The sequence below is a fragment of the Rhinolophus hipposideros genome, assembly GCF_964194185.1.
Source record: "Rhinolophus hipposideros genome assembly, chromosome: 14".
Classification (NCBI taxonomy): Eukaryota; Metazoa; Chordata; class Mammalia; order Chiroptera; family Rhinolophidae; genus Rhinolophus; species Rhinolophus hipposideros.
Genome location: NC_138060.1, coordinates 18,967,253 through 18,994,297, shown reverse-complemented (window position 1 = coordinate 18,994,297; position 27,045 = coordinate 18,967,253). Strand labels below are relative to the sequence as shown.

The 27,045-nt window shown below is 42.3% G+C and overlaps 1 protein-coding gene across 2 annotated transcripts in view; it reads left to right on the top strand.

The window, feature by feature from the left end:
- Window positions 1-27,045, top strand: part of CACNA2D3 (calcium voltage-gated channel auxiliary subunit alpha2delta 3) — an 853,665-nt gene that overhangs the window by 173,257 nt on the left and 653,363 nt on the right. For both annotated transcript variants that reach the window (XM_081073057.1, XM_081073056.1), the window contains exon 3: window positions 18,433-18,549. In XM_081073057.1, coding sequence (XP_080929183.1) covers window positions 18,433-18,549 — 117 coding nt within the window. The remainder of the gene's footprint in view (window positions 1-18,432; window positions 18,550-27,045) is intronic.

Below are 27,045 nucleotides of genomic sequence, written 5' to 3'. Positions count from 1 at the left end.
AGCATCTCTCAGGTGCAGTAACATGGATGTTCAGCCTCTGGGGAGTTAAATCCCTCTGTGAGAGCTAAGGAATTGAGATCTGCAAGTGGTGGGTAGAGCTCAGGAGTCTGTTTTGAAAACAACTTTGGTTTGTGGAGAGAATGCCATCTTTCTGGCATTTGGAAAGCAATTTTTTTTCTAGCAGAATGTGTTTCTCAGAACATTATTAAAGTTTCCATGGAAAAATTCTGAAGGACCCCAAGCGTAGAATGGAAACAGCAGTTGGGGTACCTTCTCATTCTCAATCTTGAGTTTAATTTGTGCCAAAAGCACCATGGCTGCTGAGCATGCGCTCTTCACCCATATACATATTCCCCCACCTACCAGGAACTTTTAATAGTTCTCAGTACTCAAAATAAGATGGCCTTTCCCAAAGTCTAATTACATAGGAGGAGACTATGCCTCTGTCACCATGAACTACCAGCTGGATTGGCCTTTTGTACCTAATCTCCATGACCTCATCGTCTCCTGTCTGTCTACTCCTCTTTCATCCATTTCTCTCTACCTCCTCCATCCAGTTGTACAGAGAGGTGTGTAGTTGGGCTTGGTTCTGGGACTCATTTTCCCTCTCCCCTTCTCTCACCTCATCTTTTTGCCTCTGCCCCTCTGTTACTGTGAGTAACCTCATTCATTTTCAGTGCTCTCTTTATTCCACTGTCCGCCTAGCTTAGCGTGTGGGCATTCCCTTTGCCTACTAGTCTCTTCCCTTCAGTCTCCCCATCTTCTTTCAACTCGCCCTTTTACTCCCTGTAGTAACAGCAATTCCACAGAGAGGCTTTTTCTCTCAATCTAATTTGGGTCTCCCTTGTTGGAGTCATAGCACTTGGGTGCTACTTGTCAGTGTATAATGACATGTGTGTTCTTTGCTTTTATTTGGTTAATATCTCCTCAATAGACTCTAAGCTCTTTGAGAGGGTGAGAATCTATTGTTTTTAATGTCTGGAGCAGTCGCATCACTTAGCCTTGTGTCTGACAGATAATGTTTCATAATATTCATTGAGTAAGACAACCTATAGTTGACTTGATTCTATAGTCTGTCTTGACAATGTCATGACCTTGTTGAAATAGTTTTCTTCTAATTATACTTGATTTCCTAATGGATGCATTGGTTTGTTTCCTGAGAAGAAATTGATTGAGAAAAGTTTCTCATTGTACCAAAGAATTTCATATATGAAATCTCTCAGTTGGGTCATCTCCAAAAGCCTAATTTTCATGGGAGAGTGTGTTCACATACACATATATGCACTGTGCTATGAAATGTGTTGCTGGAGTCTGTGCAGTTTGGTGGCCCTTCTGAGCTTTCAAATTATGATACCCACACCCAGGGTGTTAGCTCCGGGGGCCTCAGCTTTCTTGCTTGTTAAGAGTAGCATGCATCTCTAGAGTTGTTATGAGAAGGCAATGCTGCATGAAATACTCAACTAGTTCATTGGAAGTGCTCTGATGTTGTTAGGTCCTATCATGATTGATTAGATGATTGACTTTGGGTGAAAAGTAAGCTCATCTACTGTCAACCTCATCAGTGACTTCATGTTCTCTATTTCAGGAATCCAGGAACTCTTCTTTTTTCCACCATTTGTAGGGCCTCACTCTAAGATCTCATGTAAAGGACAGTTTCCTCCAAGAAGCCTTGACCAAAAAATTATTAGTCTCTAGCGGTTCCTTGAATCTTTGTCCCACGTAGCTCATCTGATTTTGGTGTGCTTGCCCTGGGCTCATCTGGGCCCAACTGTGGGTTCAGCAGCTGTCCCAGACCCAGTGCTTCCCAGGGTGCAGTGTTGGATGCTGATGGGGAGTGCAGAGACACCAGAGCTGCACCGGGCCCTGCAGTGGTCAGAACAAACCCAGGGGTGTGGTTGTAAGATGGAGGCTCTGGGTTTGAAGAGGAACAGAGACAAACAGGAATGCTTGGAGAGGGCAGACAGGGTAGGAGAAGGGTCGAGAATCCATGTCTCCTGAGGGCCCATGGGGATATATTTAGCCTGAAACAAAAGGTGGCAGATGGTGCCAAGCACTGCTTTAGGCAATTGTATAAAGAAACTCATGTCATCTTCACAGCAACCCCATGAGTTCGTTGTTATTATTACCCCCATTTTTCCAGATGAGGAAACTGATGCCGAGGATGTCTGTGGCACCTTCTCCAAGGATCCATGGAGAGTAAATGGAGAGTAAGTGGTGGAGTCGGGATTCCCATCCAAGCAGTCCATGCTCTTAACCTATGCCAGATGACCTCTTTCATCTCTCTCTTAAAATATTTCAAGGCAGCATGAGACTTGGTCTGTACAACTAGGCTGCATAACTGGGTTCTAAGGTCAGATATTACAGGGAGACAGAGTGAGTTCAAGTTGAGAAAGTCTGTTGCTCAGTGCTGCCCAGCAGTGCGACTGCAGGAGACTCTCCCTGGAAGAGTCCAGAGCCCCTTGTCCAAGCTGCCTGGAACAGAAGTTCAGACTTTGGAGGGAGATTGGGCTTGGTGGCCATTAGGATTTGTGTTACGTGCATTTATGTTGAAAATGATTCCCTTACCTGGGCGTTTGCAACCTTAGCACCTTGACATACTCGACTGGGTAATTCTTTGTTGTGAGAGACTAGCCTGTGCTTTGTGGGATGTTTAGCAGATTCCCTAGTGTGCACCCACCAGATGCCAGTGGCATTCCCTCCTCCTCTCCCACGCCATTGTGCAAAACAAAAATGTCTCCAGATGCTGCCAGATGTCCCTGGGGGACAAAATGGTCCCTGGGTAAGAACCACTGCTTTAAATGCACTGCCCCTCTTTTTCATGAGAAGCCTGTGTTTTATTGTCTTGACTATGGCTGTCCCACGGGCGCCAGGCCACTGGTGTCAGAGCCCTGGGGTTTTCAAACCCTTGAATATTCACCTTCATTATTTTGGTGGTCTGAAAGATGAACTGTTTTGTATTTAAGCTTCTTGGGGAAATAATTTGAAAATATAGCCCATTGGCATATATAGGATGACCTTGTTTTGATTGTAAAGAAACAAATACACGTATAATCATACACTGAAAAAATAAACAAAATCTGTAAAGATATAAATCAAAATCTAACCCATCGTATTTTGGGGAAGCGGGATTAAGGGTTCTTGTTTTCTTCTATTTGCTTATATCCGCCTTCTGATTTTTTTTCCTGTGGTGAGAACATTTTGCTTTAGTAATAAGTAAAAAGTCTCATTCGACTGTCACCTATTTTAGGAGAGTTATTGGGGAGCTCAGAACATGGGCTCTCGAACTGGCCTGCCTGGATTTGAATCCCACTCTTACATTTCTGTTTTTCTCTGTCTTAGACTTTACTTTTCCCATTTGAAAAGCAATATCATAAAACAAAACAATTCAGAAAACTAAAAAAATTCGTCTAAAAGTTTGCCACCATAACCCAGCCATGGTCAGAATTTTGTTGTTCCTCTCGGGGTCTTTTGCTTTGTGCTTTGACATGGCTTTAATTATAAACATAATGTACTTCACATAGCGTTCTTTCAGGAGCAGACTTCTGTGATAGTATACAGTCCTATATACATTGGGTGAAATATTTTTTTGACACAGTCACCTAGTAGCTGTAGATGACAGCCAGTCTTGTTGAATGGGCTGTTTAATTCATTTCTCAAGTGTAAACCTTTTGAGCCACTCACATTCTTCTTTGCATATTATGAGACATTTATTATATTTTTATATCAGCGATTACTAAATTTCTATGAAATTGTGCTTATATATGTTTAATCACACAAATAATACATGAATGTCTGCTCTTTGTGTAGAATTCTAATAACCCAGTATTATATAGGGAAGAAATTGTAGTTCCCATTAATTCTGCTCTAAGACCCTGGCTTGAGATATTGTTTCCAGTTTAGTGTTTACCCTTCCATGATCCATTTGAGAAATTATTACTTGTTGACAGAGCACCCAGAGAACTCATGAGCTGTAATCTACACATAATGTAGACAGCAAAGCCATCTGCCAAAAATGATTACCGCAGAAAATGTCCATAATTTGATGTATCGTATGTTTAATATACAGAAACCTTAAACTGGATTGGCAACGTATGCTAACGATCAGACAGTACATTGAAGCAGACCAGCAGCCCTCAACAGGTATTGGACAACCAGACGCTGTGTGTGAGTGGGGGCAGATCGCTGTTACTATTCACACATCACGTGGTCTTTCCTGGGACCTCTTGCTTTTCCTGGGTAGTACATAGGGGTGCTTAGCCTGTGTTCACAGCCTTGGTGAGAATTCAGGGGGCTATGAACCAAGGTGGGGAAAAAATGACATCTTCTATTTTCACTAACCTCTGACTGAAATTTATTACTTTTATCTTACACGTACGTAACAACACACAGCAGGGCCTGTGACTTTGTCACCAGCAGAAATCAAGGGTATTTTCATATCATGTCTTAGTGAATGCAGATACCTCCTTGCTGTTGGCGCTCATCCTCGACTCCGAGATTACGGCAGCTCATACTAACCACTAAATCTTGTTATTTAACTCACTGGTGAAGAAACGCCTCCATTACTAACAGTACAAATGTATGGTTTTAGACATTTGAAAACTGAATTTCAATGTAGTTGGTTTCCTTCCTATGTGTTTACTTTTTTGCATGTAAAATGTCATTCTGAGAAGGGTCCAAGGACTTCACTGAATACCAGAACATCTTTTCTCCCAAACTCCCCCAAATTCTCATCTTAAAGTCGTATCTGAGCATGATAATTATAATAAGGTGGATATGTTGAGTAATTTCCTAAATGCATTTTAAGAGGAAAAGTACTGGTATTATAATGATTTTATGTGTGTGTGTGTGTGTTTGTGAAAGACAGAGTCTGAGATATTAGATAACATTTGCTAGGATATAAGAGTCTTCAAACCACCATAGGAAAAACCCTATTTCAAGAGTAGTATGTGGGATTCTCAATCTACTCAGAGTTTTCAACTTCAACATCCTGTTTCTACGCCTAGCAGCCCCCAATGCATGAGGAACCAAGTGCTTTTGGTCATACATGGCAGTCTCTAGGGGAGGCAGCTTCCGGTTCTGAGCCCCTGCATAGCCAAGGAACAGGAATGGTGAGGAGGGCCCTGGAACTGTCCTCACGGGCTGGGCCTCTGGTGAGCCAGGTGGGCACCTGCCCCCTACTGGCCAGAGCTGGCTGCTGTCCTGTTGGTGCCTCAGACTCACGTTATGATGGAGATGGCAGCAGTGCTGGTTCAAGGGTTAGTGATAGATGCCCAGGAGCAGTCCACACACTGTCCCTCACATCACTGCCTGTGGGAGACACGAGCCCTTGGTGTGTCTCGGTCTCCTCATGTGAAGACAAATGAGGACAAAGATATGTGCTGACATTTTGTATCTGGGCCCCGGAGAGTTCAAAAAAAGGGACTCAATGGGAGATGTCACATAAAAACATAGTTTTCTGGCTTCTTTTAACACATGGAGGATTGGGTAAATACAGTGTGCACCTCACTCACGAAGATCAGCAGATGCCCCAAAGTGGCCGCCATTTTAGATGGGACAGAAGTGCTGCTCTTTGACACAAGCCCCAGACTAGCTCGATTCCCTCACCTGGTATGACCTGTCTGGTCTCTGCAGGCATTTGAGTTTGTGGCTTCTGAAATAGATTATTTCTAAATTCTTTTCGGATTCTAACACTGATTTTAAAGATATTGGGTAGAAAGAAGTCTAGTATGCCAGGCTTGGGGAAGTATGTAAAAAAATCATTAGATTCTGAAGTTGGTGACATTGAAATTCATAGAAGGCTCAGATTATGTTTTGCATCTCAGCAGAGGCGTGCCTCGGCTGTAATGCCTGCACCTTTGGGTACTGTTTATGACAGGGAAAATGGGAGGGACCATCGGCTGCAAACTCCTAGAGCATCTGTGAGCAAATGTGAGGCAAGGTGATGTTTCCATGAAGAATGCTGATGTTATGGATCATTTTCCTTAGCCTCCTTCTGATATGAGCAGTCGAGATCAGAATCTTCCCAACCTCTTACAAAGGAAGCTTTCCAACATGAGAAGGGAGACTCAATCAGTCTTCAGCTCTTCCTTTGCACAGGAGGGTGGGCAGGTTCATAAGTATTAAGCACGATGTCATCATGGTTCTCCACATTCTCCCAACAATAAGCTAGGGTCTGTTAGTGCCATAAATTGGTGTCTCTGTGTTCACTTTGGAGTTGATGGAGTTAAAGATTCATTCAGATGCATTGTCCTAACACTCATTCCAGTGTTTGTCTCTGAGAGCATAGAAACCACTTGAACAGCTGCAAATAGTATTAGCTCTAAGCTTGTTATGTATCTTGCAGACTTATTCATTGATTGCCTTCGATGTCCAGGACATCTTGGATATAGAATTAGAAAGACTTTAGTTAAGCCAATTAACTTTCCTGGGGCCTAGGCAACTAATATTGCATGCTAGAGAAGGTCATTGATGTTAATCAAATAGCAGTTTTATTTGAGCTGGGATTAAGGAAATCAGACAAAAGGTCTAAGAATTGTTTATAACGTATTCCTTTCTGTGTTGCAGTAACTTGGTTTTTAACATCTGAGCCTGACCATAATTACACATACAAGTGATTGGGTCTTATTATCCTTTCTGTAGATTGTGACTTGGTTGTGCCAGTTCTAAAGTATCCATCTTGCAGATGGTTCCTAGCCAAGTTTTAATCTGAGGTTTCATCTATCTACAGTTTATTAATCTTTTATACTAAAGTGTGGCATTTAAGAGCATGGACTGTGGAGCTATGTCTCCTCCTGGGTTCGATTCCTGATAATGTGACAGCAGCACAGACAGCTAACAGACCCCTGACGATTTAAGCATCTATTTCCCTAGTGTTGACATAGATCCTGGGTATGGCTTTCCAGCCACAGGTTCCATTTCCCAGGCTCTCTTACACTGGGTTGGGCCATGCGCCAGTTACTGCCAGTGGAATGTGAGCAGAGATGATGCATGTAATTTCCACTCGAAGGAGTTCAAGAAGCAGTTTCTCCACTTCCTCTTCCCCCATCTGCACTTCCTCTTCCCCCATATGCTGGCTGAATGCAGAAGACTCCAAAACTTGAGGGGAGAGCAGAGACACACAAGCGGAGAATCCTGGGTCCCTGAATCACTGGGTCCCTTCCCCAGTGTGGAAGGCTGTCTGATGACATAGATCCTCTTCATGGGATGGTTACATGAACAAGAAATAAACTTTTGTTGAGTGAAGCCACTTAGATTTTGAGATATTTGTATTACATTAGCTTGTGTCCTCCTAACTAATACTACACTTTACTGGTGGTATAACCTTGGATAAGTTACCTAATCTCTCTGTGCTTCAGTTCCCTAACCTGTAAAATGGGGGGAAATAATATCTATCTGACCCAACGTAAGTGTTCAATAAATGCTGGTTCTATTATTAATGATTTATTGTTGTTGTTATTCTATCCCGTCTGATCCTTAGGGAACAAGACAAATGAATTATTTTAAATTGAAATATCAGAAAAATGTGTTTGAAAAAAGTGGCCTGTAGAAAATAATCTATATCAAGTAATGCAGTCTTTGTCGAGTAATGTTTTATTATTTGCAGTTTGGCTGTAGTTAAATTGGTTAGTGTACATGAAACACAGTCATAAAGGCGTACAATGAGATTTTTCTTCTCTAACACACATGGACCTGTAATCATTATTTTGTATGTATAGCATCAATATTTTAATTTCAGAACTTCAGATCCCCCAGGCAGTAATCCAGAAAATACCCAGGAATTGGATTTTTTAATAATCACAGAGACCATTTGACTTTGTTCAGTAGACAGATGAATTGCCCAGTTTTAAAGCAGTATGTTATGCCGCCATGCTAGGGCAAGGATGGCTGTGTCCACAGCTGGTTAGTAGCTTGCCTCTGACTTAGTTTCCCTTATATAAAACAGGGATCTAATGCAACATTCACACTTAATTTTATCATCACAGAACAAAAATTTTCTGTGGCATTTGTCCAATTGACTGCGGTGAACAGTAAAAGCTTATGATACTTATCAAGATTTTTTTTAAAAAAAGGAGTGTAGACAATGAAACAGAGAGAGGAGAGATGTTCATCTTTTAATTCAGAACCTGACAATCAGGAAGTAATAGAAACCCATCAGAGACCACCCGTTGCTGAGCCAGCTACTCTGAAAAGCAGTCTCCCTGGAACTCTGTGACTTAGGAGGACACGCCAGAGAACAAGGGCTCCAGGGACCCTGCTAATTCTTGTGACAGCTCCCTTGAGGTGAGTACCAGAAGGCACCCTGAGAAGTTATTGAGGCCATACCACTTCTTCCCCTGTCCCTGGAACTTCTTAGTAACTGCTGCTCTCAGTAGCAGTCCGCAGCCATGCTTCTCACCCCACAGAGTAAGAACTGCATACAGGAGATAGTCCAATATCCTGGAGTGGTCTCCATTTGCCACAGCCTTGCACAAGTGGGAGCCCAGCTGCTCTCTGCCTCCTCCCTGTTCTTTGGGTTGTAATTTAATACCCTGTTCTCCTCTCTCTTCTGTCAATTCTAAAACAAGCTCTCTTCTTCTAATGCAAATTGTCTCTTATTCTGATGGCTTTGATAGGGAAAAACTGCATTCTTCAAGGATTTTCTTTGAAATTAACTAGATCTGGAAGAGCACAGTATTGATAGTGGGTGGGTTTTTTCTTTCTTTCTTTTTTTTTTTTTGACCTTGGAGACACTTGATCAGAATACCTGTGTGAAACAGAATTATTTGTACAAAACGGCATTTTCCATTTTCAAACAAAAATATTCTGTGACCTAGAGTTCTGTGAATTTAGTTAGGTTTGTTGTTATGGTTAAGAAGAAGCGTTCCTAACATCAGCTTAAAGGATTTAAAAATACATTTACTTGGAAACATAATTGCTTTGGAGTGTTGTATTTTGAAGTGACACTTCTGTATGCCATGGAGTCGAGAGCAATACTAAGTCCATTTATGTCATAATAAGAAAATGACACTGTCTATAAGGAGAGAATCTGAAAATTGTAGATGATTTGTTTTTATGGCAACATCTTTAGTAACATATCTAAAAACTGTCATTTCCTCCCACCCCCTCTCCCTCCTCACACACACAAATACACAGGCTTCTAGCATCCAATTTCTGCCAGAAGGGAACCGTCCTCAAAGAAGACTCTTCAGTGCCTTGTGAATATATTTGGAAACTACGATCGCCCAGAGCAGCATTCAGAGCTAGTTCATCGGTGAGGCTGTGAACTAGGTTTGTTAAGAGTTTCTTCTTGTTGTGACAAAATAACAACCTTTTTCAGAAGATATAGAACATATGAGATCTGACAATTAAGTTTATGAACTCATTCTAGAAAAAGTGCTACATGCCTCATTGCTGAATATCACTACGGTCACCTTCGAAGTACTCCCCTTGGGAAGCTATGCACCGACGCCAGCGCCTAGTCCACCCTTCAAAGCAATTTTGGAACTCTTTTTCTGGAATGGCTGTCAGAGCTGTTGTCGTACTACACTTGGTGTCCTGAATGTCATCAAAATATCTTCCTTTCAATATTTCCTTTATCTTTGGGTAAAGAAAGAAGTCATTTGGGGCCAGATCAGGTGAGCAGGGAGGGTGTTCCAATACAGTTATTTGTTTACTGGCTAAAAACTCCCTCACAGACAGTGCCGTGTGAGCTGGTGCATGGTCGTGATGCAAGAGCCACGAATTGTTGGCGAAAAGTTCAGGTCATCTCACTTTTTCATGCAGCTTTTTCAGCACTTCCACATAGTAAACTTGGTTACTGTTTGTCTAGTTGGAACAAATTCATAATGCTTAATCTCTCTGATATCAAAAAAGGTTAGCAACATCGTGGCATCAAGTTCACAAACTTAATTGTCAGACCTTGTATGTGTCAGCATTTATTAGCACTCTCCGCCATTTTTCAGTACGTGGTGTCCAGCAGTTGGCTAGGACATTGACACACCTGACCTTTGATCATCCCAACAACATGAGGTCTGGTATCACCCACGTTACTGATGAAGGAAAGGAAGCTGATGGCGTCTAGGCGACTTGTCACATCGCTAGTAAGTGGTGACACCAGGACTTGAACTTAGTACATCTGGCTGAAGAGTACCTGGTCTTGGCACCACGCCAAATTGCCCAGAAGGTGGGATACACGTTGTGGATCTTCCTTGACTCGAACCCCGGCCAGTGATTCTAAGCCAAGCAGGATGCTGCGACCAGGCCCCAAATCAGTAGCATTCCAGCAGAATCCATGTGGACCTTTTCCCACCCATCCCATCCTGGTCCGCCCTCTTTGCCAGGAGGAAGAGAGAAGACAGAATAGGGAGTGCGTCACTGTCCATGCTCGAGGGACAAACATGCTTCCGTGTGCGTGTACGCGGAAGGGGCTCACATGCATTCTAAAGAGACTGCCCCCCCTCCGTCCCCCACCTCCTTTTATTCCCACTGTCCTTCAGGCCTTGGTCAGAGATGTCCTGCCTCTGTTTCCCAGCCACTTCCTTGTGATGGCACATGACTGTCTCATTACATGAATAGGGTGCTTCATCGGCTTCAGTGCCCAAGAGGCAGGGAATTCCATGAGCTTCACAGCCGTTCCCTTTTCTAGGAGCCTTGGCACATTCATTGTTTTACATCCCTCCCTGGGACCCACCTCCTACCTGTTGACTGTGATTCCTTCCTGGTCCAGGCCAAGTTTTCAGTGTTTACCCAAGTGTTGGGTTGCCCACAATACCTGGTACTAACCCCTCCCTCCTCGGGGAGAAAATATGTCTGTGCTTTATAGACTGTTACCCCTCAGTAGAAAGAATACCCTCCCACCTCTGGCAGAAGTGATTTACCTGCACTGCAGACAGGTGTGACCTCAGGTGGAGACATACACAGAAGGGCTGTGTGGGTTTTCGGGTCTCAAGTTTAGATTAAAGTGATCCACGCAGCTCTGCTCCAACTTATTACTGATTTTTAGTAAAATGGATGCAAAATTAGCTTCTTTATACCCAAGGGAACATGTGTATTTGCCAGTAGTCCCCCTACCTACCCACCCATCTGGCACACGGCAGGTGATTTGTACATATTTGTTGCATGAAGAAAGTAGAAGTGATTTCAGTTAGGTTCCTTTTCTTTTGTGTTGGTGTGATCATTATTTAAATGATTGGCTTAATGAACTTTGGCCCTGTGGCTATTTTACAGCTTGTAGGAATGAAAACGACTGAAAATTGAACCTTAAGTTAAGAACAGGGGGCATCTTCTGCTCTTATATGACAAGCCACCTGTAAGGGTTCTGGGCTTAGCGTGTCTCCAGGGTGCTTTCCCAGCAACAGGTTTGATTAGGGATCTAGGTCAGGGCTTCCAAGGGAAGCGCCGAAGGCTTAGGGCAGGGATGGAGAAGCAGGCCAGTTTCTCTCAAGTCGTGGGCTCTGAGGCAAACCCCCGGGATTCTCACTTGGAGATGGACAGGTCCTTGCTTTGCTATCTCCTTCCTTAGGGCTTCGGTCACTCCTCATCTAGTGATTTAATGATGCTGACTGTGAGACGTAATTTCGGTTTTTGATGAAAAATTTGGCCAAGAGACCACGTTCAGATGCACCAGCTCTTTGGCTAGTGGTAATCCCTGGGTCCGTTCTCTACAGAGGGCATTTGTTTCTGTTGGTGTTGAGTGTCCTCGGAGCCCCTCTTTCATGTTTGGCTTTCGTCCCAATTAATTATGATTGGTCAGAAGTCTCCTGACTGGAGCCACTCTCTGGGGGCTGTTCCAGGCGACTCACTCCTAGATATATGTAGTTATCACGTAGGAGAAAAATGACCCCTCTGTATGAACAACATTAAGTGTTCTGACAGTGAAGTAGTGCTTTTCTCTTCCTGGTGTTTGTGTGAAATGAGCTGGCAAAATAGATGCTGCAGAAATAATGCATTTCTGTGTCTCCCTTCGCAAATGATAAATGTTCTTGGCTCATCACAAGATTTCTTGCCAAATGCTGATTCTGCTAACAGAAGGAATGGAAGCTTCAGATGTTCTCCTGAGACAGAGGGAATAAAAAGTTGCTCAGGCTTGCCTGCCTTCTGTGTCGTGACTCCTGAGAGGCCCTTTTGTGAAGGGCTGTGATCTGCCTTGGCCCTGTTCTTGGCTAAAGCCACAGGCTGTGGGGTGAGGGGAGGAGGGTCAGGAGACGGGGTGGGCAGAGGACAGGGGTAGCAGAGTGAAGAGTGTGGGCATCATCAACCACCCAGTTGGAGTTTGTCTTTTACATTAAGGGCTTCCATTCAGAAAGACATTAGCATGAAAATACATTTACTAGAATCCTCTGTAGCAGAAATGCCAAGTGGGAAAATCAGGGGAGCACAAGAATTTGGAGTGGCCCGTTCTATGCAGGCACTGTGCAGGGGCCTTTTACTGATGTCCTCCCAGGACCCTTCAGAGCAGCCCTGGAAGAAGGACGTCATTACCCTGGCATTCTGAACTAGGACACTGAAACCCAGGAGGTTAAGTGATTTCCTTAAAGTGACTCGACCCACCCTCTCAAACGGCTGCTGCATCTGACATCGACGTCTGCATGGCTCCCAGAGAGCCTGCCTCTCGCTCCTCTGACTCTCTGGTTTCTCCCCATTGCTGTCTTCTAAGTTCTGGCTGCTTCAGTCTCCATCTCCTTGTCTCCACCCAGCTTTACGCCCTCCTACCTGTTCTGCACACTAAAGTTTTTCAAAGGACACATCTGATCATTGAGTCACAACATCTAAAGACCCTTCAGTGGCTCTGGCTGTTGCCCCAGCCTCCTCCCCAAATCAGGATAAGGTCCAGACTCTTAATCCTAGATTACTACGTTTGATGGCCTCGCCTTTCTCACTGCTTTGACCTCATCTCTCACCAGAGTCCCCCAATGTGGCCATCCATGTGCCAGTGAAATAGAGTAGGGGGTAGTTCCGTTAGCTCCAGATAGCTTCTTGTCCCTGGACCTCCATAACTGCCTCTCCCTTGCCTGGCTTGTTCATCCCCTGTGGTGTCTCCCATCTTCCCAGCCTAATCATCCTGTAAAGGTCCAGCCAAATGGGAGTCACTGCCTTGACCACTCCCACCAGGCGGTACAACCTACCACTGTGCGGTATCTTTGCCTGTTTACTCATCAGAACACTCCGGACCATCTGACTGCCAGCTTTCTTCCATTTTGCTTTACTTATCTCTGTGCTTGCTGTCTAGTACCCTGCCTGTTATACTAGAGACACGAAGTAGATGCTAGCGGAACAAATAAATGGAGTACTGGAGACAGGATTCCAATCCAGACTGGCCTGAATGTGTAATCAGGTGGCATAATGTTTCTTCCATGTTCTTCTTCCCCTCTCTTTCCTTCCTCATATGTGTTTGCAGGGACCTGTTGATACTTTCCTAACTCCTCTTCCCAGTTGAAGATCAACTATTTTTACATAACATAATTGCCCGCACAGTCCTTGAAGCTACAAAAGACAAAGCACCATTGCCTGTACAGCTGTGTGGGAGGCTGGAGGAAGAGGACCTTGGGGTCTTTGCCTCCAGTGCTAGTTGGTACCTTGGAGAACAAAAGATGATTTGTCACCCAAACACAACCAGTGATTTATAATTAAGGCTCCAGGGCCATCTCCAGGTAGTTTTATTGTCAGGAGCTGCCTGTGCTCCTTTGAGACCAGGCTTCTCACTCGCCCTCTGTGACCCTGTGGAGGGACCGAATCCACGCCTGTCACATCCAGTGTGCCCTGGCTTTGTGGCTTTTGCTCACTTAGCAGCCTTGTGAGGAGCTGCAGCCCTTATGAACTAACCATGTCTCCAGTTTTTGGTATTTGACGCTCTTGGTGAGTCCAAGCCACTGTTGCCTAGAAAAATCAATGAAACAGGGGCTATTATTGGCAGTGAAATGGTCCCCCTGAAACAGGCTTGCAAATATTTAGTCAGTACTTTACCCCCCAAGTTCAAATGACCAAGTGACTAGAAGTTAGACCTTGCTGGGTTTAAAACTCACTGTCTATCCATTCGATTTCCAGCAATTTACTAAACATCTCTGTGCCTCAGTTCACCATCTGCAACATAGGGATAATGCCAACCTCTCAGAGTAGCTGTGAGAATTAGACGAATTAATATGCGAAAAGCTTCCGGCACCGCGCTGGGCCTGGGCTTCACAGAGGACACATTGTACTGACTTCCTTACGCTCTGCTAATGAAGACATGCCGCTTAATTACACAGATTCTAATTGGGACCACGTTCCCCTAAAGAAATCTGTTTACTAGGTGCTCATATGTTATTCTACATTTAACCACAACTGTTACATTTGCTAATCTCCAAAATAGTATGCTTATTATAAAAATTAGAAAATACAGGTAAGCAAAAAAAAAAAAATAACTATTTCTAATTGCACAACCAGCTTTCCACACTTCTCGTGTTCTTCTAGCAGTGTGTTTGTGTGTGTGCTTATGTGTATGCGTGTGTGTGCAAATTAGTAATTTAAAATAAAATGTCACCGATTACTGTTCATACCGTGCTGTATGCACACTTCCCACATTCTTCTACACAATTGGGGAGGCCGGTGTGGAATTCAGTTGTACAGGAGGTCACATTGCTTGGTGTCATACTATAGGCACAGTTTTAAAGGGTTTGATGTGTATCACCATTCTAAGCTGCTAAAGGCTTGAGGTTGATTAATGGCTATCACTGGGTTAATCTCTCTGTTCTTCAAAATCCTTTGATTCCCGCAAAGTGTAACATTTCCTGGTAAGAGTGAGGCATTAGGTTGTTCTGACCTGATTCCAACAGGCATTAACACATTTTGCAAAGCAGAGTGTTTTTTGCTTATGGGATGACTTCCCCAGGGTGGTGAGAAAGTAGTCTGGGCTTGGCTCATTGGCCAAGAGGACCCGTTGTCACGTGTCTTGAAGGGAGAAGACTTAGGCTGGCAGAGGAATAGAACCAGTGAACTGCTATGTTTGTCCCAGATCTGGAATCCTTGGCCTGGCGGAGAGCTTCACGTTGAGATTGGTAAGCTAGTTCACCAGGTACAAAGAGTCCTGGGAGACTGAACCCTCCAGAAAGTCAGTGGCTCCTTTTCACAGAGCAGACTCAGAAGAAAAGAAGATGAAGCAAGATCTTATTGACACCTTGGGAGATGGTGAGGATTAAATAAATTGATTCCCTTTTAGAAGTCTATTGGGAGAGGAACACATGCAAGTAACAGATATAGCCAGAATAATGGCTCCTATATAAAAACCAAAAGATTCAAGTAAAGGCTAAGTGAAATCCGTTTTATTTTTCTTTATCTGAAGCCTCTAAATTACATTTAGTAACAGAATTACTTAAGACAGAGATTGATTTCACTGACTCTGTAAATATTAGACTGACATTCGTTTTGTTTTGTTTTACTCACTTTTTGAACTTTGTATTTTTGATGGTGAATCAGCCTTGGCTATAAGCTGGCCTCAGCTGTTGGCTTTTGGAGCACATCTGGCAGGCAGCAGAGAACCCCCAGGATTTTTGGCTCCAAAGACATTGGCTTGTATTTGAACTTAGGGAAAGTTTCCAGTGATTGTCATTGAAGTTTTATTCATACAGCAGAGGACGCTGTTAGCTTGAGCCAGGCTTGGGCTGGCTGGATTCCCACATCCCAGGCCAATCCAGTCAACCTCCCAAGGGGTGGGGAGGTCACCCTTACAGAACCATAGGGCAATGCAGCTGCATTACTTGCATGTTCCTTGTATTGTAACATCGCAATTGTTCTGCAACAAGCTTCGCCTGGAAAAGTCTTGTGAGTGTGTGCTGTGGGCCAGTGGGTGACTGTAGGACCAGGCCCACGCAAGTGACAATGCCAGGAGAGATAAACTCTGGGGGCTCGAAGGGAAGGTGCAGCGTCCTTGTCTTGGAGAATCAAAACACCCTTGTTGAGGATAAGGGGAGGGCTAGAAGAAGGAATACTGATTTTCCAGGTGAGATGTAAGAGAGAGACTGTCAAGACAAACATGTAAGATTTTTATGGATGTTTTCAGGGCACAGGGAGAAACATGTCACTTACAACTCATGGTCCATTATAGGACCACACAGAGCAGCTCAGAGCATCTTATAAATAATGTAGCAGATGTCTCTCTTGGTTCAGACTCAGGTTGTCCAGAATAGCACTTTGTTTATTTCTTTAGGATCGCCTTAATTCTGAGAAGTGCCAAGTCCTTGGGCCTCATGTTCATGTCAGGGGCCCCAGTACCCCTTCCTGCCCTTCCACGTCTGCTCTGCCAATGTCTGGTGGTGGGCCCTAGGGACTGTGTGGCCAGATGCCCCCAAACGCTAGGGATTTAATTTTAGTTTTAGGGATCAGAGGAATACTCTTTTTATGTTTGTTTCCTTAGTCACTCCCTCTGTCCTCAAATTGTAATCTTTTCCTTTCAGACACCCAGTGGGAATCTAAGCTAGAAAGGGAAGCATTTTGTGTGACACACACACACACACACACACACACACACACATACACACACACACACACACACACATACACACACACATATTCCCCCTTCTTTGGGTCAAGGAATGACTGAGCCTCCTTCCACTTTACATTTTTAAAGGTATAGGAAGAGGAATGGGGAGAAAATATAAATTTATACCTCATAAATGATTCTGCTGTTAAAATGTTTTTTATATTTTCCACTTCAAAAATTATTCTCAAGGTCACTAAAGCCAAAATAAGACGTGGAGCCCTTTGTTTTTCCTAAGTAGGAGCTTGGGGTGAGGGATTAGTAACTGATTCAGGTTTTCTCCATAAATAGAGTAAATATAAAGCCCTCAATATTTTCAGTTCCCCGCCCTTTTGATAGCTACATGAATGGGTTCCTGTTGACATTAGAAGTATTTGGAACTCCATTTGCAAGGCTTTTATTAATAAACAATATTTCTTTCCAGTGGGACCAAAATGAAATCTTCAGTGAAGCCAAACTTTTTGGACTCAGGACCCCTTTACACTCTTACAAAATATCGAGGATCCCTAAGACCTTCTGTTTATGTGGATTATGTTTATTGATATTTGCCATATTAGAAATTAAAACCAAGACATTTAAAAATTAATTCAAAACATAAAAACTCCTTATATGTTAACATAAATAACATTTTATGAAAAATAACTCCCTTTGTCAAAAGAGAAAGAGTTCATTAGAGGAATGGCATTTGTTTTTCATTTTTGCCAATCTTTTTAATGTTTGGTTTAAGAGAAGATAGGTGATTCTCATATGTGCCTCTGTCTTAAATCGGCTGTGATTTGTTAAAATCTATGAAAAAACCCGACTTCATATAGATATGCTGTTAGAAAAAGGGAGGACTTCATGGCTTCCTGAAAGGGTCTTAGGGACCTTTCAGGAGTTCTTGGACCACTTTGAGAACTGTTGGTGTAAACAGATAAATGACCAGGGTATGTGATGGTTTTTAAATGAAAAATTGTTTTTGAGAATTTGGGTAAACTATGGGTCAGAGCAGTCCCTTATGAACATACTAACCAATTACTATGAAGTATTATGTAAAGTATTGTGGGTTTGTTTGGTTTTTGTACTTATCATACATGTTCCTTTCTATGAGCTCGTAAGAAGTCCTTAATAATTGAGTCAAACTACTAAAACCCATAGCAAGGGCTCTATCATTATAAAATGTTTGTAAAATGTTCTGCCATCTTAACTTTCTTTAATTCCTACTCCAGTTAAGGAGTTGGCAAGCTTTTTCTGTAAATGATCAGAATAAGTCTTTCAGATTTTGTGGGTCACCTGGTCTGTGTTGTGACAACTAACTTGATCGTGTATGTAAACAAATGGGTACGGTTTTGTCCCAATAATACTTTATTTATAAAAATTGGTGACAGACTGGATTTGGCCCAAGGGTTATAGATTGCAGAGTCCTACTATAGTTATACTTTAGAGTCACAGCCTTGAAACTGGTTTCCCCGAAGTCCCAGTCTTTGACCATGAAAAAATTAAGTCAGTGATGTTCAAGGGAAGAAAAAAAAAACACACACAAAAATCCACAAAAGTTGAATTTCTTCATTTTTATTTTGTGACACATCTGGAATAGTCATTTTCCTGGCTGCTAATAAATCTGGGGCAGTCCTCCAGGAGAATGGCTGACTGTGGTCTAATTGGAAGTACAAAGTGTTGATTTCAAGAAGTGAAGAGGATGACTGATAAAGAGTTTATGTGCTTTAGAGTTTATTCTTTTCCTGGGTGCCAGTTAAGTTTCCAAGAGAGTCAGAGCTAATTTTCACATTTCTCCCTAGTTGGTTTAATGATTTTGAAGTGTAGTCCATTCTCCTCAAATCCAAGAGACAGTCCTATTATAATTTTTTTTTTTTTTTCACTTACTCCTTGTAGGTAGATGTGACATCCTGGGTGTCGTGTTTTGTGGAATCACGTGCCTTTATTGTTGCCCTCCCTCCTTACAGAAATACAAAGAATATGAGAAAGATGTTGCCATAGAAGAAATCGATGGCCTCCAACTGGTGAAAAAACTGGCAAAGAACATGGAAGAGATGTTTCACAAAAAGTCTGAAGCAGTAAGGGTAAGTGCCTCTGCTTTCTGCTCTGTATTGTCCTAAGACCCCAAGGCAGTTTCAGGGACCAACTCTCCAAGGTCAAAGTGGACTCCGCTGTTATATAAACATGTTCTTTTCTGAAGTCTAGTTAACCAGGAAAAGTAGTTACTAGGGATCCGATTGCCATTTCCATATATGGTTCAGATGCCAGTTTTTGTCTTATAATTTTATGCCTTCAGCAGAAGTAGCACTAATTAAACAGCCAGAGAAGATGGCTTATGACTGTGTGATGCATTCCCTAATTGCCAAAAATCCTTCAAAGGTACATTGTGGTTCAACTAAGCAACTGTAAAAAATTTAAGCAATGCTTGCCAAAATGTGGAATTGAAAATCTCAATAGAATTAAATGAGTCAAGATGAAGTCAGAAGTTCTCTTGATCGCCATTGGAATATCACTGCAATTATAATGTTTGTCTTGACTGCTAAGAGCTTCCTGAAATCTCCTGTTAACAGCAGAATACATGGAGCGACGGTGCACAGATATATTGTTTTGGATTTCCAAAGTGGTTCCTGACTTTATTCCTATAGCCAGCTAAAGAGGGCGTCTTCCGTTCTTGCTTTAGGGCTTTAGGATGGTGTAGTATCTGACATTAATGCCATATTGGCACAGGATTATGGGAAATAATTGCAATCGGCCGAGTTCATGATTTCTAATGTATAATTTGCTTCCTTTTCGATTTTAATGTTTTTTTCCAAAATCACTTTGTTACAAAAGACCATTTCTTACGTTAGTTTCTCTCACACTTCATTGGCCAAATCAGATTTCCACAGGTTATTTTGGTTTTAGACCTGATGATCCCATACATTTGCTTGTCTCTAAAACATTTTTGTCCTATTTTGATTCAGGGAAGGAGGGATTGTAATTTAGAAGGTGAGAACATGAGTTTGAGCAGGTTCAGTGCCTGCCTTGGTCACTTCCTCAGCTTTGGCCTCTGGTAAAGCAACCTTAATTTCCTCATCTGTAAGTGGGAAAAACACACAGGAAGTGTGAAGATTAAACAAAGCTATGGTTTTGAGCCACTTAGCACAGACCCTGGCACATAAACTGTGCTCAGTAAATGGTAACTTGTGCTGCTACCGTTATTTCCCCGAAAATAAGAGCTAACTGAAAAATAAGCCCTTACATGATTTTTCAGGATGACATCTCTTGAACCTAAGCCCTACTGCATCTTTTGGAGCCAAAATTAATTTAAGACCCAGTCTTATTTTTGGGGAAACACGGTACTATGATTATTAACTTAAAAATGTTGAGACATTTTTGGTGGAAACTCTGAAGTGTCTTGGAAGAAAAAAATGCTTTTATCTGCCACAGAAATATTGCACTGAGAGCCAGCCCTGGGAGCTGCATGGTAGCCTCTGATTATGTTCCTACTTTGAAGCAAGTGGTATTCTTTGCTTGGTAGCCATTCAAATCTAACAGTCAGAAAACTGAAATTAAAAAGAAAAAAAAGCCCACCATGGTTATCATTTTTTATTTATAAAATGCACACCCCTTTGGTGGAACTTTAAGAATATATCGAAAAGTTGTCAAACAGAGGGGAAAAAAGTCACCTGAAGTCCCAACACCCAGCAGGAAACCACAGCTTGCGTTCCTGTGTGTTTCCTTCCTTCCTTTTTCCTTTGCATTTCCATGCATGTATGTGTGTGTGTGTGTGTGTGTGTGTGTGTGTGTGTGTTTAATTTGCAATTGTGTTTCTTACCCAGCTTCTTTTTACTTCTTTGTATCATTATAATATGAGCCTTTTCTTGCATCACTGTATTTTGTGATTTTCTTAAGTGGCTGCATAATATTGCAATCTGTGGGTGTGTCATAACTGATCCGTTTGCTCCTCTGTATCTGGATATTTAAATGGTTTGCAAGCTTTGATATAAAGAATTCTGCAGTAACTCTCTTGTATACTAACAATAGATCAAGTGACTCAGCACTTCCTACATTGGGTGCTCCTCTAAGAATCTTACACACACTCGCTTATCCTAGCAGCCCCGTGATGGAGGTTACTATCATTTCCCCCATTTGACAAAAAAGGAGACTGAGGCAGAAGCTAAGTCACTTTCCAAGGTTACATGAGGATTGAGAGGTGGGCTCCAGGCACACGGAGACCCCGGAGTGCACAATCCTCATCACTTCCATGCTCTCAGCTTCCTGCACCAATTTCCTTCAGATGAATTCCGGAACGGGAAAGACAGTTCAGAGGCTCTGAACCAATCTTCAAGGCTCTTTGCATATGGAAACATTTCTGTCCAGATAAGGCTAGGCCAATAGCAGCCCCTCAAGCAGGAGTGGTATGTGAGTGCCCCTTTTCCTGAATCCTTACAAAAAAAAAAAATGTTTTATTCTGTGTTAAATACTAGTAATGACATGGTTGATCTGAGAGGGGGGAAATAGTTGTTTTAACTTATTTCCTTGTGAATCACAGAATTTTAGAGCAGAGAGAGAGAGAGACATAAGTGTTCTGAGCTTCTGTCTCTGTGATTGACAGACAAGGAAGCCCTCCTGTGTGGCACGAGAAAGGAGGCCCAGCCAGCACCGGGGGCTGGACGAGGGGGCCCATGTGGCAGTGCAACCGAGGGCGCATCTCAGTTCTGCCCCAAGGTGGGAGAGGCTGATGAGAAAAGCTAAGTAACCCCGCCAACCACTTTTCCTCACTTACCTCCCTGGAGATGGTGGGAGGGGTCAGTGATTTACTAAACCTGTGCTTAAGTTTACTGAGCTCAGTGCGCACCAGACCCTGTGATAAGCACGTTACATGTGTCCTCTCATTTCATTCTCCAATCAACCCTGAGAGTGAGACACTGTCATCATCATTGTTTTAGAAATGAGCAAAGGGGCTTGGCAGGGCAAAGTCATTTGCCCAGGTCCCATGGGCAGGCTCGGTGGTTTCTTTCACACCCAGGTGGTAGAATGGCACTGCCTCTGTGTGCATCTGTGTAAAGTGTGTAGCACAGTACCTGGCAAACAGTCAACATTTGGCAAATGTTTGCCATTACCGCTGGTTAAGTGAACTTCCAGCCTGTGAGCATTTAATAGTGAGGGAATCTTGAATCTTCAAGCTTCAGGAAGGCCCTGGTTGAGGATAGAAGGGAACCAAATTTTGAAACCGTTTTGCGTGAAATTAGTGAAGTTGGAAATAAAAAAAGACTGATATGGTTGGTGTGGTTCCTTTGTAAAGGAAAAAAAAAATGTTCTGTTTGCATTGAAATAGTCCCAGAGTAAAGCTATCCAGGATTCTCAGAAATGTGTATTTCATGTATTTAAAATAGATGTACAAAATCCTTTGCAAGCACACTTGATGCTACAAAGTCTAGGTTAACCAGTCCAGTGATACGTGGCTCTCCCCTGCTCCCAATCTTTAAACAAGAAAGAAGGCTTATATGTCAAGTTGAGGTTTGGTCTTGAGACAGTTTTGTCATTGAGATTGGCCTGGGCTCCGTTGTCAGCCGAGCGGCTCTGTGGGCAGCAGTCATGAGCCATATGGCATTTGGCGTGAGATGAGGTGGCCACAGAGAGGCTGCCGGGTGTTGGTGTATGTTGAGGCCCGAGAGCAGTGGGCGTGACTGTTTTTCATCCTCTAATGACACCTTACTTCTTGAATAGGAAGGGTCGCTATTTGCCCGTGGGATTTGCGAGCATTTGGGGATCAAAGACGTCAAATCCAAATTTTCCTGTGTGTTTGCAGTAGAGTCATTATTTGTGGTGTTGCCCTAGGAGGCACCTCACTGCACCCAGGCCCTCTCTTTCCCATGCCACCCACCAAGCAGCGAACCCCCCACCCCGCCCCTGCTCAAATGACCCAGGAAAAGAATGGATTTTAGAATGCGCCCCATCACCACCATGCACCATCCCTAGCCATCTTCCATTTCCAAGCCGCCATGCACACCGCCAGCAATCTGAGTCAGGTCACAGGTTCTAGCGCCTCCCCGAGGGTCTTCCTGCCAATAAGTGATTCAGTACCAAGTGCTTATGGATGGTGGAAAAACAAACGACACTGATTAATAAAACTTCCTTTCATGTATGTAAAGTATTTATGAGACTGGCAATAGCAATTTAGAAAACTGTGAGCATACTAACACCGTTAGCTTCAGTTAGTGCCGGGGGAGAAACTGGAGTAACCCAGTCCTTCAATATGCCTGCCATCCCTTGGCTGTTAAACAGTGTTGATCTTTTTCTGTCTCTTCTGGCTTGATTTCATCATTGTACCCCATCACTTTCCCCAGTGATTAGTTGAATCAGAGTGATTTTATCATATTCGTCCCCTATTTGAATTACTCTCCACTATGCAATTATCCTATCACAGAAAGTCCTATTTTCTCCCCGTCAGATGTCTGAAGTAAATGTGAAACCTAAAGTGGCCTGCCCATTACATAACCTCTGTCATCTGGTTGGTAATGGACTATATGTAACTTTCATTTTGTTGCAGGCCAGCGAATTACAAATAACCTTAGCTTCAATAATTGCCATTAACATAATGGTGCCATTATTATGGTAGCATTTCTTAACTAATATTTTCTAGCACGTTTTAATGCCATTGGTGGTTTAAATCATTTTTTTTTCCCACTCCACAGGGAGGCTTGATGTAGGTTGTTTTATTCTGAAGCCAAATCGGGTTTGAGGTAGTGATGCCGCTTTTGTGTAAGATTGTGCCCAAAGCATTATCTCCAAACTTCCTTGTTCAAACATGTTCATGTGACCAAGCCCTCGATTAATGTTGCTGAGTGGTTTATCAAGTCGTAAGTCCTATGAATGGACAAGAAATGGAATCAATTTGCTTTCAATTCATTAACGTTTAAGGGAGCTATTTCACATGCTGGACATGGAGGATGTGCGTGAGTCCTCTGCCTGCTGCAGACTCCTGTTGCGCCATACCTAAGTGACCTGGAAGTGCTTGACTGTGTCACAGAGCTCATCTGAACTATTGATGGGAGGCATATTTGACACAGCTCCCCTTTCCTCTGCCTTGCCAATGGTGGCAAACCCTTTTCTCTGATTTGAGGGGAGGGGACAGGAAAGCATGTGCATTCCACGGGTTGGGTTATATGGACAGGCTGCCCAGCCTTTCCTTTGTCTTTAAAATCTGAGCCTCCACTCCGAGTAGCACAAACCATCACACAGCTGAAAGGATCATCTGAAGCTCCAGGGACCTCCAAGCAGGCACCACTAAGCGTGCAGTCGGAGGAGAATCTGTAGCAAGGAGCTGAGTAACCATGGGTTTCTCTGATTACAGAGATGTACTTTTAGGACAGATTCCAGCACAGCCAGGGGAAGGTAATGATCCCGTGACTTCAGAAAGGTCCATATGCTTGAGATGACAGCACAACCTGAAAAAAGTGGATAAACCAGGAAATGACAAGAAGAGGGGCTTTGGAGAATTTATAAATTTATACAGGATTCTCCAGAAGGGCTTTGTAAGGGTGGGTTCTCCAGAGGCTGATTGCCTTTGATTGTGTGGTATGGCTCAGGGGCGGCCACTGCCTTTATTATACTGATTTGGGCCAGAATTGTAACATGTTTATGTCTTCCCAGTTGGTTGTGGTTTCTGGGCCAGGCACTGACCTACACGGCTTCACTACTTGGCTCTACAGAGGTCTGGCCTCCACAAATTTAAACACATTTCACGAAGAGAGATGGTATCTATTTTAGTAGCATATCAGCCAAATTATTAAGTATATTATTTGCTGTTCACATTCATTTCCTCCTCAAAACAGTTAATTTTAAGTATCTAAAAGAATGAACTTCAATGGGGACAACCAAGAGACATAATGAACAGATATGGAAAACAAGTCGTAGCTACAACTCACTAAGTGAAGAGTGTGTTGTTTTCAACCCTTCAGTAAGATACTGAATAAATTTTGAAAGCACTCTGAAGCTCATACCTGTAAATAAACTTAATCCTCTTTCATTTATTTTCGATTTACATTGATAAAATCATAAATCGGGCACTCAAAAAAGAATGTTTTGCTTAAAAACAAACATGCTTGCTCTTGGGAAAAGCTGAAAGAGACTAGATTGTATGTGAAGTTCCCCCTTCCTATAGCTACCTGCTGTTCATTGCAGAACCGATTCCCATTATAGCTGTACCACGGAAAGTAATTGCTGTTGTACAGTAATTCAATTTCAGTGCATTCACGCATGAGTTCACCGATAGGGGTTTATCTGGAGGAACCCGGGACTTGAAAGCTTTTTATCGAGAAATTTCACATGCAGCAAGACGTTTTTTCCTAGGTAACGAATATCAGTATTTGCATTTAATAAACATTTACCTTCTCAGAAAGATGGATTTTTCTCCCCCTGCAGAAGAGATTTACACCAATCTTCCAAAAAGCTAGAGGGTACTATTAAAGCGACTTTCTCTAGCTGTTTTTTGACTGGTGCATATCTGTATATGTATGACTATAAAACACATCTATGTTTTTATGCAAATATATATACACTGAGGCATGAAAATCAGGGTGCACCCAAGGAAAGCATGCTCTGTACCAAAGAATATATGCTATAGAAGGATTGATGTCTACAGGAATATACAAATACTTCTGGTTTAAAAACCATGCATATACTTATATATCTGTGAGCATGGTGAAAATTATTGGTGAGGCGTACTTTTAAGTTGGAAATGAAATCAATCATTTTGTTTATAAATGTCTAAATTAAGTAAAGGTTCTTAAGACAGAATTCATTCTCCCCATATAAATTTTTTCTTAGATCATAAGGGTTTTTTAGATATTAAGTCCAAAATGAGCTGGAGAGCTCTTAGGAGCTGAGTTGACCTAATATTGTTAGGATGGCCTTTTCTTCTCAGCCAGTAGAGGGGACTGGACATATCTAAAAGATTTTTCTGCCTTCTGTTCATATCTGATCTCATCTCAAAATTTCAAGACTTGTTCCTTGAAAGAGGAGTAAACCTGTTTCAGAAAAAAAAAATGTTTTTTAAGTCACCAGTGAACAAGGAAGAGACGATTATTTTTTATGTTGCTGTATCTTGTGGCTTATTTGCTTTTTGTCTCCCTCCCTTCCTCCCTCCCCCTCCCCTCTCTCTTCCTTTTATTTGGCAAACTGGATTGCTAAATCTCATACACATATGTAAGAAAATTTAGAGCAGAAACCTCAAACCAGAAGAAACAAAAAAAAAGCAATGATCTGGATTCACCAATTCTGATGAGGTCAGCAAACCATTCTTGGTTAATGGTTGATGGTAAAACCACATGGAACTGTGTGGTCTTCGTGGACTTCAGCCCAAATGGGGTTAGGGTTTCCGCTAACATACTTTGGATTGTATCAACCTGAGCCTCACAGAGAGGCCCAGAAGGCTGCTCTGCCATCCACACTGAGAGTGAGCAACTTGCCTGCCTCCTAAGGGAGATGAACTTCCTGCTAAGGGAAGAAGGGAGAACCGCAGGAGATGGTGGATGTGCTTTTTTATCTCCTGTCTCCTCAGGCTCCTTCCTATTCCATCAGCCTCACATATGGCAGTAGGGTTGGCTTGGTGCACTGTATCCCAGCTTTCCTGATTATTTTGGGGATGTTGACTTATAGAACGTTCTTCTTTCTTGGTAGAACCACTGCACGAAACCTTCCCCAACTTCATGGGTTTTTGTCCCATTCCCAAGTATTTGACTAAACGCTCTTCATTTTCAGAGCTTTATGGAAGATTTAGTGGGGTTTTCTATGTAACTCATCTCAATCATGTTTGTTTTCGTATGCTTTTTGTTTTGTTTTTATTGATTATACATGTTTATTGTAATAGAAAGAAAGAATGAAGGAAATGATAAAGGAGAAAGTAGAGATCATAATACCAAGAAGTATTAAAAGGCACAACATTTTTCAGTACCTTTTGCTTTTAAACCTCTTTTTAAAAGATCTTTTAAAAATGTAGCTAACATACAATATTATATTAGTTTCAGGGGTAAACCATAGTTATTCTACATTTACATACTTAAAGAACTGATCACCATGATAAGTCCAGCAACCATCTGACACTGTACCACGCTATCACAATATTATTGACTGTGTTCCCTACACTGTATGTTACATCCCCATAAGATTTTATACCTGGGAATTTGAACCTCTTATTCCCTTTCACTTGTTCCCCTCCTTTTTAAATTTTTCAATTACAATTGACATTCAGTATTATTTTATATTAATTTCAGGTGTACAGCATAGTGGTTAGACATTTCTATAACTTAAGAAGTGATCCCTTGACTACTGTAGTACCCAGCTGGCACTACACATAGTTATTACCATATTATTGACTATATTTCTTATGTTTTACTTTACATCCTCATGACTATTTCGTAACTACCAATTTATACTTCTTAATTTCTTCACCGTTTTCACCTTAGCCCCAAATTCCTCCCATCTATCACCCCAATAAACCTAGCACCTCTCTGACACCATACATAGTTATTATAATATTATTGACTATATTCCTTATGCTATACCCTACATCCCCATGACTACTTCCTAATAAC